The sequence below is a fragment of the Oenanthe melanoleuca genome, chromosome 9, assembly GCF_029582105.1.
Source record: "Oenanthe melanoleuca isolate GR-GAL-2019-014 chromosome 9, OMel1.0, whole genome shotgun sequence".
Taxonomy (NCBI): Eukaryota; Metazoa; Chordata; class Aves; order Passeriformes; family Muscicapidae; genus Oenanthe; species Oenanthe melanoleuca.
The window spans coordinates 8,130,191-8,146,002 of NC_079343.1; the positions used below are offsets into that span (position 1 = coordinate 8,130,191).

Consider the following 15,812-nt stretch of genomic DNA (forward strand, 5'->3'; position numbering starts at 1 on the left):
ATGATGCTGGTAGAACAGAGTCTGGTTTGAGGTTATCATTTCCATGCACTGAGGCTTTTTTATGAAGTTAGGGAGCTGCACAGCTACCTCAACAGCTGGGCTTTTTTCCAGTATTTCTGGAAAAACTGGACAACTGTTGGGTCCTGTCACTGCTTGTGACCCCACAGGTTGTCAAACCAGCCATGGGGGTTGGAGGAGCACTTCTTCATTTGGGTCATACGCTTTTCTGTTTAAAGTATGATTTCCCTTCTGTGCTTAACTTTAGGAAAATGGTTCCATTTAGGTTCTGTGTTAAAAAGATTTATTTTTGCAGCAAACCTGGAGAAGTTTGAAATACCAGTGAAGATCCGTTTGAGCCCTGATCCCTGGACCCCAGAGACTGGCCTGGTGACAGACGCGTTCAAGCTGAAGCGCAAAGAGCTCACGGCGTTCTATCAGACGGACATTGACCGAATGTACGGCAAGAGCGCCAAGTAATCCTCTCTGCACCTCTTGCTGCCGTGAGCTCGGATCAAATAGAAATACTTGAATTGCCTGTCTCGACTCAACACTTGAGATCAACACACAAAACCACCATTCCTCATTTCCAGCTTAAACTGTTCTTTCTAATGACGTCACCGTGATGACTGGCAAGTTTAGTAAAAGGTTATGGCAGCAAACTTGTGTCTGTCTCCTTTTTTCCAGTTTTCTCTGCTACCTTGTCAGTCTGTGGATTTTCCCGGGTCTTTTTGGGAAACCATGATTCTGAAGCCTCAAGTTTTTAAACATTTATAAATCCTGTATAATGTTTTATTTGTATCTTTAAAATTTGGATGTATATAGAGAGGACTTGGCTATATAAGAAATGGTTATACTGGGGGCCTTTTTTACCTAATTATTTAAAGATAAGAAGGTATTGATGTTGTGACATTATGTACATTGAAAATGCTTGTTACAAGGTAATTGTTGAACAGAGGACCAGGTTATTTGCTGCTGTGCTATTTTTCTGTGTAAGTCTGAGGGAGAAGATGTTTGACATTCCAGCTTGTGTAATACACCTTCAATATGTGCCTAATGGTTACTTTTATTTTTATCTGAAAGTGAAAGGATGGTCTTGGCACAGTTCTGCCTCAAGGCAGGTACTCTTGCAGGTGTTAGTTAAAGCTCCTTTAATACAGAAGATGCTATTAACACAGCAGAAGTTAAACCTAAGAATAATCTCTCAGATACAGAAACTCCTTTTTTAAATAGCTCGTGACCATTTCATCCAGAGCTGAATTGTATAGTGCTAATATGAGCTCTCATGAATTTCACCTAACACTTTACAAGCTTGACTGCGTCCTTTTAGCAAAGGGACTGTAGCAACCTTTGTCTTTTCTCATTAGATTTGGACATTACAGTGGGTTTGCTCTTTCGTTGTTTGTGAAGGTTTGGCAAGACCCCTGCTCTGCCCTAGCTGCAACCCAAATCTTCCTGGGGGGGATTTTTAAAGTCATAATGACAGTTATGTTCTCAGTTCACACAGTGCCTAGCTGCCCTTTGTGCCATTAAAAATCTCCCTTTGATTCTCTGTTGTTTTGTGTAGTACTTTTTGCTTTAAAAAAAGATATTCGAAGCATTTAGCAAGAGTTATTTATGTTGCTTGGTTTGTTACACCTAATTCTTGCTTTGGGAAGGAGTCTCAATTTCTGTTTCAGTAGAGATTCATGGATATTGTTTGAAAAAAATGTGGGGGCTGTTTTCATCTCCAGTGAGTGTTCAGATTTGTTTCAGATGTGAATTTTATTTTCAAAATATTTCTAGAAAGAATAACCAGGGTTACATGAGAATGTGAAAAGGCATACATCAGTCAACTTTGTGATGAAGCAAACACTAAAATGGCTTTAATTTGGAGATTACTCTTGTGTGTGTTGTTTACTTGTAGTACTAAAACTCAAGGTCCTGATGCTCACTTAGTGCCCTGCTGTGGTAGCACATAGCAATGCTGAGGGCCAGAAGCTTGGTTTGGGAGAGGGAGTTCCTGCTGCTTGTCTTTGTGACATGAGGTTTTGGGAGGTATTTGATGTACAAATTCTCATTTTATAAACCTCTGAATTTTTTTTTTTTTAATTAATGCTCTCCGTTGATTATAGAAAACATTTTCGTAGGAATTGAAGGTTATCAAGCAGGTTCCCTGATGAAGTGATGAGGTGGTTTGTGCTAATTATGGATTTCCCCTGCTGCTGTCCATGAAAAACTGTTAACATTTGGGAAATTTTGGTGTAAGTAATCAAATGGAAATAGAAGCAACAAAAATAAATCAGAACCATATTTTTGAGATTACTGCCTTTAGATATCCAGATCATAAATGAAAACCTTGTGGCAAATAGAGATGAGGCAAATGTTGAAAAATAACTGAAGAATCGAAATGTGGAATAATTGCCAAGGCTGTAGGGAAGTGTCACACCATGTATTAGACATTACTAACACTTAAATTTGTGTCTGTGCTCCATCAACAAGTTCTTAAATAGAACTCAGCACAGACTGTACATTGTTCAAATATTTTTGTGATTTTTAGTGAAAATTAATAAATTGCTGAAGACCATGTATATCAATTGGTGCATTGTGCAGCAGATTTAGAAAAATAAATCTGCTTTTGGTTAAACAAATCTGAAGTTAGTGTTTTATTCTGCTGAGGGTTTAAATCCTCTTTTGAGAAATTGCATAAACGAAACTTTAAAAATGGTTTGGAAATAGTACTTTTATTTTATTTTTTCTAATCCAGTCACAACATGGGGTTGCTGTCTAGCTGTACATTTGATTTTACTATTCAGGTTTTTTTATGTTTAAAATGAATGTGGTATATATAGTTCCTCTTTCATTAGGCATCAGATTCATTGTGGACATTTATTTCTTCTACAGAATGTGAAAACAAAGCAGTTCATTAAGTTTAGTCTCAGCGCTGGAGATTTTTTTTTTTTTTTTTTTTTTTTTTAAATCTTTGTGATGAGTATGGGGTTTTTTTTCCTTTTGATTTATAGCAAAAGACAGACTCCACTGGTGCTGGATTTGTGAGTATTTCATGTCCCTCTGAGGCCAGCTGTGCTGTGGAGTGACATGGCTGTAATGGGATGTTCAGTCAGGCTGCAGTTCAGGTGTGGGGCTCCCTCTCTGCTCCTGCTCCTCATTACTGAGCACAAGGACAGCTTTGGAGGGATTTGTTCCAGCCCTGCAGAGATGCACTGCCTGCCAGCTGGGAATTCCCCTCCAGTTTTTTTGGTTTGTTTGTTTGGGGTATTTTTTTGGTTGTTTTTTCTTGAGTTTTTTTGGTGTGTCTTCCCACACCCTGTGTAACAAGAACAAAAGTACCTGCTGGAATGCACTGCCCTGTCCCAAAGGCAGTGGGCAGCTGTACATGAGCTGAGAAGTGCATGACTGGGAGGAGTGGTCTCTGTCATGTGGGGAATTTTGTAATGGAAAGAGCTGTAACTTTAAACAATCTGAGTTCAAACTAAGAGCACGGGGCATATACCTCACCTGAAAGGCCCCCAAAAGGGGGGATTTTTAACAAAACTTTTGTAAATAAAAACTTACCAGGTCTCTGAATCATTGAAAATTGTAACTACTTACTCTCTTGTGAAAATCTATGTATTTCATTATTAAAATGGCTGACTGAGAAATTCCAGGGATGCTGTGAATATCCTTTAAGTTCCACATTTCTTTAAAAAGCTTTCAGGACTTCAGGCTATCATTCAGTCTAGATGTAAGTGTTCTTTACAGAGTGTAGCATTTCTGCAGTGGGTGAGCAATTCAGAAGTTGCATGTCAGGAAGGACAGTGTGAGTTTGCTGCTGCTGCAGGTCTCAGAGGCAGGAGCACTCCTCCGAGGGGAGCTGTAGCTGAGCAGGGAAAGATTCTGCTGAAATGGAAGTGAAAAGCAATGTGTGACTGGAGCTAAGAACATAACAGGTACCTACATCCACTGTACAGACAGGATGCAGAGAAGGGTGTGGAACCAAAACCATACATTAGGACACTCTGTAAAGCTCCTAAGTTTATGCAGAAATTGCTATAGGACATAAAACTCCTTTGCAATAACCATTGTCCTGCTAAAATTCACAACATTTTGTTCTGTACTAAAACTACATTTAGGTGATGCAATGCAACATTTTTAATTTTTGTTACTGTGGTGTATTAATTACTTTGGACTTGATATAAAATTGTGTACATCTGTTTCTTTACTGGTGAGGGGAACAATTTTCAACTTGCCTACATCTTGGACCAGGCTGAAATGTTAATTGAATGACCAATTGTATATTGCTGTAATGGGTTATTTAATGTAAACTCATTTTCAATGTGATCTCGGTTGTTACTATGAACTGCCTGAACATTGTATATCCTAATTGAGTTATATTGTATGAATTATTTATTTGTAATTGGATATCATGTTTCAAAAATAAAATTAATTTCGCACATTGGGTCCTGTACATCCATTTTTCAGTGGTACAGAGTTGATAATATAGAAATGTGTTCAGGATTGTCAAATGTTTCAAATATGCTTGACCATTTTAGAGAGAATGCAGGAGCAGGAATTACTGGGTTAGCTTGGATTTTCACTTCAGGAAAATTAATTGTGTTTGGTCAATTTTTATTTGCACATGATCTGCCATTTACCTGGTTTTAAAAGCACTGGTTGTGGGTAATACCTGATGTAAAACTGTAGACTTAGGAAAAAAAGTCCTATCTAAGTGTGCTGGGATTTGTATTTAGTATGTAATTCTCCTGAAGTTTGTGTGTGGAAGGGTCAGATACTAGATGCTTGCAATTGGACTTCTTAAGAGATCTTTAGCACTTAAATTTCAAGTTTTGATTACAAGCTCACAAAGCATTGCTGGTAACAGTCCAGCCTGGAGGCATCTCAACAAAAGCCTCTTTCCCCCTTTTTTGTGTCTCTATTTACAGGTTCCCCAAATGCCCAGGGTCATAGTGCTGACAAAATGTCAAACCTCACTTGCTGTATAGCTGATATTTGTGTTTATCCCTTTAACCAGCTGTGAGAAGGCTCCAGCTTCCTCTAGATTCAGTCCTATGCAAGGTAGTTGTTTATTTTTTTTCTTTCAAAAATACTGCAGGATTTTAAGACTGAAAACTTATTCAAATAATTTAGGATAATATGATTCATTTTAACTGGTTTTTTGTTTTTCTCTTAGACATTTATAGCTAATAAAATGCTGTTGGGATCTCTTTAGTAAAGAGAAATAAGTTCAGAACTATTAGAATGGGTATTTATTGTAGCAACTAATTTCAGGAAGGCTAAATGTAACCATATCAGAAAATATGTTAATGTAGCTGTTAGATACACATGGGATCCAAAATAGATACAATAAAAATACAAATAAAAACACTGTAGACCTGAGTTGCTCTTGTTGTCCACAAAAAAATCCAGGCATGATGGCAGGTAAAGGGAGTGCCCAAGCACTTGATAAGGTGAGTAATATTTTTAAAATACAAATGTAATACTTGGGAATAATATTTTCTGTCTGGCATGGACCCAGCTGTGCTGGCTGGAGGGGCAGCAGTTGTGGGGGCTGAAAGGTTCAGAGAGTGTTGGCAAGTATTTTCTCTACTCTGGATAGCTGTGGCTTTTAGCAAGTAATGTCTCTATGATTTGAATCCCAGATTTCATTGTGCAGACTGGCTTCAGCATCTCATTCTTGCTTTCTGTGCAAACCAGTGCCTGCCTTTGGCTGCCTCCCTGCCCAACACAGAGACCTTGCACGGGCCATGGGGGCACTTCCACCCAGGGGTGGTGCTGGGTGGGCATCCCCAAACTGCTGCCTGCTCCCCAGTGCTTGGTAGAAAAGCAAACACTGCCTGTTGGGAGTTGGGTGGGCTCAGTTTCCTGGGAGCACAGGTACCCAAAGGGATAGTGCAGCCTGTCATGCATGAAATGTCAAAAATATCTTTTACATCAGACTTCTGGGGCACTCAGCATTGCCAAGTGCAACAGCAGGAAAAACCACGTACCATATTTGAGTCCCTAGCCCCTGAATTTCCATGTATTCCACTGTACCCTTTCCCACTTTATTACAAATGTGTGTTTATTTCTTTCTCTGGAACTGTAATAATGCCTTCTATTGGTAGCAAGGTTGGGTAGGTTGTTTGGTTTTTGTTTTGGTAATTATTTGCAGGTGATTGAGAGACAACTTCATGAATGTAAAAGTTAAACTTTTCCATTACAGTTTATATGGCTTCCCAATGATGTGCAATCACAGTTTGGCAATTAGCCTGGTGGCTGATGACCTTTATTCCTCTGAAAAGGTGAGATTTTGATGTAGAACCTTACATTGAGTAAGTTTCCTTACATAAAGTAAATTTCCATTGGGTTTCTGCTACTTTAGACTGCTAGAGACGTTAAGGGAGAAAAAAGCATCATTTTGAAATATGAAATTATTAATAGCAAAATAAACTATCAAATTCCCATAAAATTAATTGTATCCCAAGCTTTTAAAACATCCTGGGTGCTTAACTATGAATACAGGCTTTGAGTTTGAGCTTTGTCTTAATAATGCTGGTCAGATGCAATTCAGTTTTTTGAAATAAGATTTGTATCAGGAATTTGTCAGCAAACTCTCAATTGTTGGTACATTTCCTAGTATCTATTTGCGTAGTTGTTTTTAAATCTTATGCATATATCTTACAAGACTAAAGAATGATTTGCAAAGTGTAGTTCCTGTTATGTAGTGTAATTGGAAGATAGGTTGTGGATGTTTAGCAAGCTGCAAGGATGTTATTTTCTCAAACCCATTAAGCATTTTATGTTTCATCAGTTCTCTGGATCTCACACACGTTTACTGGGTATTTCTGCCAGGTTTCTTGGAAATGAAGTGATTTTTGCTTAATTTTGTTGCAATTCAGGACTTGGTCTGTTCCAGCTAAAGCAGCATAACATAATTAGCAGGAAGGCTGAGAATGCCAATGAGCAATCTGGCCTGTTCAGCATCACATCCTCTTTCCTCTCCTTCTTTCCAAAGCTGGGTAAGAGCTGTAAAACAATAGAGATTTGAAAAGGGAGACTTTACAAGAGTAATTTCTGTATCAAGATGTGTTGATGAGTTATTGATTGAGTGCAGCTCCAGTGGGATGTCTGTGCCTCTGCACTCTCACAGGCAAACATTGTGCAGGTGACCTGCACCAGGGCAGATTTAGGGCCAGAAGGTTTGGGGTTGTCCCTTCCTGGTGCAGACCACCAAGGAGCTTTGGGGGCTGATGGTTCCTGCTGAACTCTCTGATGTCTCTCCAAGGATGTTAAAATGTGCTAAAATTTCTCTCAGAAATTCCTTTCATTTTATTTGAAGTCTTAATAAACTTTTGAAATATTTCATTGAAAGTATCTCCCATGTAGTTATTCCTTGACTATAAGTAAGTGAAGGAGTGGATTATCTGAGGATTTCCAGGACTGGCAGGTGGCAAGTCTGGTTGAGTGTGCCCCCTTGTGTTTTGCAGTAATTTTCCTAATGTTTTCATAAATAGATGAGATTTGGGACTTTCCCCAGAATTTTCCCTGTGCTACTAAGGGATACTTGTTTTTAAACCATTTTTCCATTTCCTTCTATCAGTTTTATTTTCTACCAGTAACTTTTCATTATACCGTGGGCTGATCAGCTCTTTCTAGTGTGCTTTTTTTTTTTTTTTTCATAACTGATATTTTGTCTGTTTTAATTGTTTTACAGAATTTACAACAACATGTAGATAAAATGCATTGCTTCCATTGGAAGGAATGATGCTCTCTGTGAGTCTTGACTGGCAGAGATTTCTAGACAGGATTTTTTCTGCAATGCTGGAACAGTGAGGCTGTGGCTGCCCAGTGTCACCTGCAGCGGCCTGTGCTCAGGGCACAGGTGTGTGCTTACCCTGTATTTGTGATTCCATGTGGAAGGGTGAGCTGATTTGGTAGAAACAACTCCATTTGAGAAATGCCTGCCATGAAAGCCAAGATTTGCTGTCCTCAGCCTTTGGCTTGAGGATTTGTGAATAGACAATGTTGCTGGTCTGTAGCAGCCCCAATTCAGTGGGAAATGGAAAAATTGATTTAAAAAAAAGAAAAGAAAAAATGCATTATCGTGACACCTTTTTCCATTAGTCAAAATATTCCATAGTTAAAATTAAACAAGGTTCTGGGTTGCCACGTGATGTCTGATAGTCTCACTGGCCACAGGGTGCATTCCTGGTGCCAGGATGCTGCTCCTTCACCCTTTTCCTTCCCTGTCTGTGCTGGGGGGCACTGGGTGCCCCTCTCCTTTGCTGACAGCAGTTAACCATTGTCCTGGCCCTTGTGTGCCACAGTAAATACCTGAGCAATCACCTGTTCTCCTGGATCACTCCCTGGGTGTCCCCTCCAAGGGCTTGTCCCCACTTGAAGGTGGGAGGTGCCAGGTTGTCCCTCAGGGCTCCATGGATTCTGTGCTGGAGTGGGCCAGAGCCCAGGAACCTCCTGTCTGTTTGTGCCAGGAGTGATAGTTTTTTTCCCTCTTTTCTAGCTTTAGCTAGAAAAAGTTTGGATGGGTTTTTAAGGCCCAGACCAATCTGGGATAGTTGAAAACTGCACTCCAACAATTCCAAGTATTTGAATTATAATTATTCCCATCTGTTTGTCTTTGTTTATTTACTTTTTCAAGAAAGCTCCAGTAGTACTCAGAACAGCTTTATTGTGATAGAAATTTCTAGCCCATTGTGATCTGAAGAAGCCTGTGCTGGTGCAGTGCAACAAAACCTTAGAATGTCTCTTTAGGAACACACGCTGGTACCATTTCTCATTTCTTTCCCTCGTAGGGCTGAGATTGCAGCCAGCCCCCTGGCTTCTTTCAACTTTTTGTTTAAGTAAGACCTCTTTTAAGAATTGTTTGGTTCCTTCTCTTCCATGCTCTCTTCTCCCTGTATCTGAGTCTCTGGTCTTTCCCTTGTGTTCCTGGAGCCAGAGCACTGCAGTGCCATGAGGAGAGCTGGCAGTGCCATGGGGGGCAGTGACAGTGCCATGGGGGGCAGTGACAGTGCCATGGGGGGCAGTGACAGTGCCATGGGGAGCAGTGACAGTGCCATGGGGGGCAGGGGCAGTGCCATGGGGAGCAGTGACAGTGCCATGGGGAGCAGGGGCAGTGCCATGGGGGGCAGGGGCAGTGACAGTGCCATGGGGAGCAGTGACAGTGCCATGGGGGGCAGGGGCAGTGCCATGGGGAGCAGGGGCAGTGCCATGGGGAGCAGTGACAGTGCCATGGGGGGCAGGGGCAGTGCCATGGGGAGCAGTGACAGTGCCATGGGGAGCAGGGGCAGTGACAGTGCCATGGGGGGCAGGGGCAGTGCCATGGGGGGCAGTGACAGTGCCATGGGGAGCAGTGACAGTGCCATGGGGGGCAGGGGCAGTGCCATGGGGGGCAGTGACAGTGCCATGGGGGGCAATGGCAGTGCCACGGGGGGCAGGGGCAGGGGCAGTGCCATGGGGAGCAGTGACAGTGCCATGGGGAGCAGGGGCAGTGCCATGGGGGGCAGTGACAGTGCCATGGGGGGCAGTGACAGTGCCATGGGGAGCAGGGGCAGTGCCATGGGGAGAAGGGGCAGTGCCATGGGGAGCAGTGACAGTGCCATGGGGAGCAGTGACAGTGCCATGGGGAGCAGGGGCAGTGCCATGGGGAGCAGGGGCAGTGCCATGGGGGGCAGGGCAGTGCCATGGGGGGCAGGGGCAGTGCCATGGGGAGCAGTGACAGTGCCATGGGGGGCAGTGACAGTGCCATGGGGGGCAGGGGCAGTGCCATGGGGAGCAGGGGCAGTGCCATGGGGGGCAGTGACAGTGCCATGGGGAGCAGTGACAGTGCCATGGGGGGCAGTGACAGTGCCATGGGGAGCAGGGGCAGTGACATGGGGGGCAGTGACAGTGCCATGGGGAGCAGGGGCAGTGACAGTGCCATGGGGAGCAGGGGCAGTGACAGTGCCATGGGGAGCAGGGGCAGTGCCATGGGGGGCAGGGCAGTGCCATGGGGGGCAGGGGCAGTGCCATGGGGAGCAGTGACAGTGCCATGGGGAGCAGGGGCAGTGCCATGGGGGCAGTGACAGTGCCATGGGGAGCAGTGACAGTGCCATGGGGGGCAGGGGCAGTGCCATGGGGAGCAGTGACAGTGCCATGGGGGGCAGTGACAGTGCCATGGGGGGCAGTGACAGTGCCATGGGGAGCAGGGGCAGTGCCATGGGGGGCAGTGACAGTGCCATGGGGAGCAGTGACAGTGCCATGGGGGGCAGGGGCAGTGCCATGGGGAGCAGTGACAGTGCCATGGGGGGCAGTGACAGTGCCATGGGGAGCAGGGGCAGTGCCATGGGGAGCAGGGGCAGTGCCATGGGGAGCAGGGGCAGGGGCAGTGCCATGGGGGGCAGTGACAGTGCCTTAGGGAGCAGGGGCAGTGCCATGGGGGGCAGTGACAGTGCCATGGGGAGCAATGACAGTGCCATGGGGAGCAGGGGCAGTGACAGTGCCATGGGGGGCAGTGACAGTGCCATGGGGAGCAGTGACAGTGCCATGGGGGGCAGTGACAGTGCCTTAGGGAGCAGGGGCAGTGCCATGGGGAGCAGGGGCAGTGCCATGGGGAGCAGGGGCAGTGACAGTGCCATGGGGAGCAGGGGCAGTGCCATGGGGAGCACAGGCTGTGGGTGGGCTCCTCCTGCTCCAGGTTTTTCCCGGAGCTGGGCCCCTGTGGAGCAGCTGGTGGGAAGCAGAGCCGAGCTGTGCTCTCCCATGGCAGCACTGCACAAACCCAGCAGGCCAAAGGGAGCTCTTCTCCTGACAGCAGCCTCAGAATTCAGCTCAGTCCTCCTGAGCACTGACTTTGTACAGAAAAGGACACAGAAAATTACACCCACTGTTCCACAGTCCTGCTCTGGTTTCCTTCCCAGTTCCACTTAAGAAACATTAGGGTATTTTTGCCCTTTTTTTAAAACTTTTTGATTTTGCTGCCAAGACCTTTCTCATAGTTTTTGGAGAGAAATAGCTTTAGAGATTGATGCTTCTCAAATGCTTGCATCATCTCCACATCTGGTATCTTACTCTTAATTTATAAATCATTTTTAAAACCAGAAACACGTGTCAGCTGCAGCAAACAACTTTCTGTATTAACTGAGTTGACTTGTAATTTGTTTTTTTTAAGTGTATTGAAACTTTAATCCTTTTTATTATTCTTTCTCTTCATCCTCTTTATCCTGGAGTTTATACCTCCAGCTCTCTGCAGGAATTTTTTGGTGTGACCAGACATCACTTCTGGAAGTGTTTGCAGAGGTCGTGGGGTGCCCAACCAGCCTGGGTGCTGGGGACATCAGCAAACAAGTGTGACAGGGCCCCTTGTCACTGCAGCCACTCTGGGGGTGAATGCTCCTGCAGCACTGAGGGCATCAGTGACTCAGACTGTCTGAGGTTGGATCATTTACTTGAACTCATTTTATTTCCTTGGCTAATGAGCTGAAATGTTGATATTGGTAGTTTCAAAGCAAAAAATCTCTACTGGTGTTTCTCTACTGGTCCATGTGATAGTCTTAAAAGGCAGCTGTGTGAATATCTTGGGGCACAGTCTGAGTATGTTCATACCCTGAAACTGCAGTGTAAGAAAACTCAGCTGACAGTAGGTGTGAAGGATAGCAATAGACATTTACTCTACTTAAATATAATTTAAGTAATATTTAAAATGTAACTCGAGATTTTTGTGATGGAGCTGACTTGGTTTTTTCTTTTCAGTCACTAGACACAGGAAAATTGTGGGAAATGTTTGTAGCTTGTCAATGACTCAGTTACGATAGCAGTTGCGTGCAAGAGATGACTTGGTGAGCAGCAGTGACATTTGTTTTCCTGAGAATTTGGGAATCTCCCACAAGAGCAAAGACCCCTGGTTCTGACCTGATTCCCTCACATTTTAGATCAAGAAAAAAGCAATTACCTTTCATTAGTGTAAAGAATTATCTTCCCAGTCCTACTTTATTTATTTTGAAAAGATTTTGACTGTCTATTTCAAAATAGCAAAGCAAAATAAAAAAAACCTTTATCTCTTCTGAATCCATCCTTTGTAATTTTCCTGCTGTAGGGAAGAGCCCCTGACCTCCCTGGAGGTCATCTTCCAGCTGGGCAGTGACCCAGTCGTGTTTTCCTCTCAGTTCTGCAGAAATGACGTGTCCAGTGACAGAATGAAGGGTGCAAGTCAGAAATCTCCACTTCTCACACCCAGGTATCACCACACCAACCTCAACAGAATGTGTTGGTTTGGGGTTCTTATCCCTCTTTTGTTTGCCTGCAATATTTTTTCCATGGGTGTAAGGATTTCTTTATTTTACCTGTTCTGAAGGCTAACATCAAGTTCAGCTGAAATAAGATCTGACACAAACCTACCTGAGGGTAGGAGTAGTCTGGTTGCTGCAGCAGAGGCTGGACATTTATTGCTCTGTTGGCTTCCTGCAGCAGCCTTGGCATTGCTGTCCCTGTGCCCTGTTACCTCCCTGCCAAGGGCTAAAGGCACAGATGGAGCTGCCAGGGCAAAGCCTGGGACACAGCCCTGGGGACAGGGGGTCACTGAGTGTCTGCAGCTCCTGCTCAGACTCAGACCTGCAGGGCTCATTGCCCCACTGTGGGTTTTGTGATTCAGAAGCAGCAACATTTCACAAGTGCTGTGATTGCAATCTAGGAGGAGAGTAGGGTCAAAGATGAGTTTGTTTCAGTCAGAGCAAAATAATGGGGTGAGATGAGGCTGGCTGGAGTTCTTCTGTCTCCCTGGCCTGGTCCATGCTGAGGAGCAGCAGTGCTGGCCAGGCTCTGCAGCAGAGCTTCCCCCAGCTCCAGCCCTGGGATGCTGATCCCAAAAGCTCTGCTGAGGATGAACAGCTCCTGTGCCCGTCTGAACCTCTGCTCAAATCGTCTGTGTTTGGGGAAAAATGGGGGAGCAGCTGAGAAGTGAAGGGGCTGTGCTGTGGGTTTCCAGGGAAGGAGGAGGGACCCAGCTGTGGATGTGAGCAGAGACAGAGAGAGAGAGAGCTTGTTAGCACTCGAGGGGGAAATGGAAACAGGGGAACCTGTGGTCATGTCTGCTTTTTAAAGTTTAATTGCTCCTGCCAAGTCCTAGCAAGCTGTAATTCAAAATTCACAACTCAGATCCCCAAATGATTAAAGTAATGGATTTAGGATTTTATTTTTCTGGTTTCCTGGTTATCTGAGGCATGCAAAAGCCACGGGCTAAGCTTAATTTGACTGCTTGCAAGAGCAAGAAGCTTTTTTGCTCTTGCCCTGTTTTCTTACAGCAGCCCTGGACCCTTCTGGGGTGCTCAGAAAGCAGATTATGAGCTGATGTTAATGGGGAGTCAGAAGTGTGAATGGTGCCTTGGCAACAGCTCAGCTGTGTGAGATGAGTATCACAGTGCTGGGAGGTATCTGATTCAGTGTGGGCTGTTGATAACACAGTCCTGCTTAAGAGTGTCTGAATCACACAGACTGAGTTTTGAACACCTCCAGCTGTGGACAAATTTCCAGTATTAAAAATGCTGGTACAGAGGAGATTGCTGCTTGCACTGCATCTGCTTCCTGGGAATGAAGCCTCCACCTTTCACCTTTAGAAAGTAGTATGGAGTTCATGTAGATGTGAGGGATCCTCATTTGGTTTTTGCTTATGTTTAGTCCATACTGATTGCCCCCACTTTATTGTTTTAACAATAGAAATCTGATATGTTTAGTCTGTGATTTATTTTGTTAGCAAGCCCGTGCAGTTTTGCCACTTGTTTTTAAAGCTGGATTAGAACCTCTCCTAAGTTTAGTCCAACAGAAATGGCCCCAGAAATCTGCATTACCTGTGTGTAAGTGGCTACATTACATTCCCTTATTAATGGCATCTAGAAGGGGGTGTGCCCCTGCCCCGGGTGGCTCTCTGGCCTCGGTGCCATGGCAATCTCATCTCCCCATCTCCTGAGCATCCCTCGTAGCCATGGCAACACGGGCTGGGATGTGCAGCCCGCTCCTGCTGGAGTCTCTGCTCCTAAGGTGTGCTGCCCTCCCTGGCATGGCTGACACCTGGGTTTTTCCATGTCATCATGAGCCCATGTGGTTCTAACTTGGCCAGTTCTGAAATGAAGGGTTGAGTAAAATAAGAGGAATTAAATGAAAATGTTAATAAATTAGGGGGCAAAGCCTAGGCTCACTTTCCTCATAAGACTTCTAATATCTTTAGTTTAGCAAAATAGCTGCTTTCCTGAGCTAAATTACAGCAAATCACTGGGCAATTTACTGGAAATGTTTGAGCACTGGGTACTCAAATTAATGTCTCTGTTTTATTTTCTTTCCTTTTTGGGTTTCATCAGACCCTGAAACCAGTCATGGGGGCCAGATAAAAAGGCATGAACCAAACACCAAAGAAACTAAAAAGACAAGTTTGTGTTTTAGTAATGACCTAAACTTCCCTACACTGAGATTTCCAACGATGAGACAGGATCTATCACACATAACTGGAAGAGATAAATTTTATTTTATTCATCCTCACATCATGAAGGAGTCCAGAATAAGTTGGTTCTGCCCTTGTCATCTCAAATTTGCACCCTGACACAGTTCATTGCTTGCAATCTTGTGCTTTTATATTTTAGTTATGTTCTGTAGTAGTCTTCAGATCCTGATACTAAAAAAAAAATATATACTTTATAATAAACCAAAGCATTTATTTGAGTTAATTTTGGGGTGTTTTTTGTTAGTACTTGGGTTTAGGAAAAAATAATGACATATTTTGACTTGCTGGTTGATTCAGCAACAAATCATAAAGCTTAATTGTCAAAACTCCTTAATCCCAAAGAACTGGTTTTAAAAAAGATTTTTTAATGAGTTTTTTCATTGTTCTTTTTTGCTTATGCTACTAGCTAATCCTAATGCTGCTAAATCTGCATTCACTTTTTCATTTAATTCTGTTATTTACAAAGGCAAATGAATTCAGTTGAATATTTTCTTGGTCTGTGCTCCAATCCTAATGGGATATACCAGGCAAAAAGGACCTGGGCAAGGAACCTTCCAGAATAGATGCAGCCCTCTCTGCTTTTGAATGAGCAAAAAAAATCTGACTTAGCATGGGTGGACTTTGAGGAAAAGGAGGAGAGTTAGGAGCTGGAAGCATTCCTGGAATGTGCCTTGCACCAGCCCCAGGGCTGGTGGTGGGGGGAGCAAGGAGCTGAGCTGCACCCCCAGGAAATCTGGCAAGGAGAGTTTATCTTTGGGGAGAAGGAAGGGACTGGTTTGGGCAGCCCTTTCTTGGAGGGAGGTATTGGGAAAGCACTTGGGAGAGCTGTCCCAGCCAGAGTGCTTCACAAGTGTATGGGGTGTGATTGCTATTTCAGGGCTCAGGAAAATGGGAGCTGTTTTGCTCCAGAAAAACACAGTCCTGCCCCAGCCCAAACACAGCAATTTGGTTTGATGAGACACATTGTGTTTATAGCCAGTAATGTCAGAGAAAAGACACAGAAGGTATGGACAAGTGCAAGGATGTGATACTGAGTGCAAATGAGTATTTTTCATAGTATGTCAGTGTTATTTAAAATAATTTTCTATCTCACTTCCCAACTTACTACTTTAAGATAGTAGATTGATCTTAGAGGAGTTCTAAGGAGGTTCTTTGGCAACTTGTTTTTTGAAGGACTGATGATAAAAATGAGAACTTGGGAGAAATCAAAGGCCAGGGACAAGAGTCACAGAGGGAGAAGATGACAGGATGTTTAACTCAGAGGTGGTAAGCCCAGAAATGAAGGCAAGGACCAGATGAGTGCCAGTACTCAAAGCAATGGCTTCCAGTTTGCATTTTTGGTTCACAG

General features: G+C 44.0%; 1 protein-coding gene across 4 annotated transcripts in view; it reads left to right on the plus strand.

Moving 5' to 3' along the window:
• ACSL3 (acyl-CoA synthetase long chain family member 3) overlaps nucleotides 1–4,432 on the plus strand; it is a 50,857-nt gene extending 46,425 nt beyond the window's left edge. For all 4 annotated transcript variants that reach the window (XM_056498867.1, XM_056498865.1, XM_056498868.1 and 1 more), the window contains one exon: nucleotides 314–4,432. In XM_056498867.1, coding sequence (XP_056354842.1) covers nucleotides 314–477 — 164 coding nt within the window. In that variant the 3' untranslated portion in view covers nucleotides 478–4,432. The remainder of the gene's footprint in view (nucleotides 1–313) is intronic.
• Nucleotides 4,433–15,812: the final 11,380 nt, after the last annotated feature.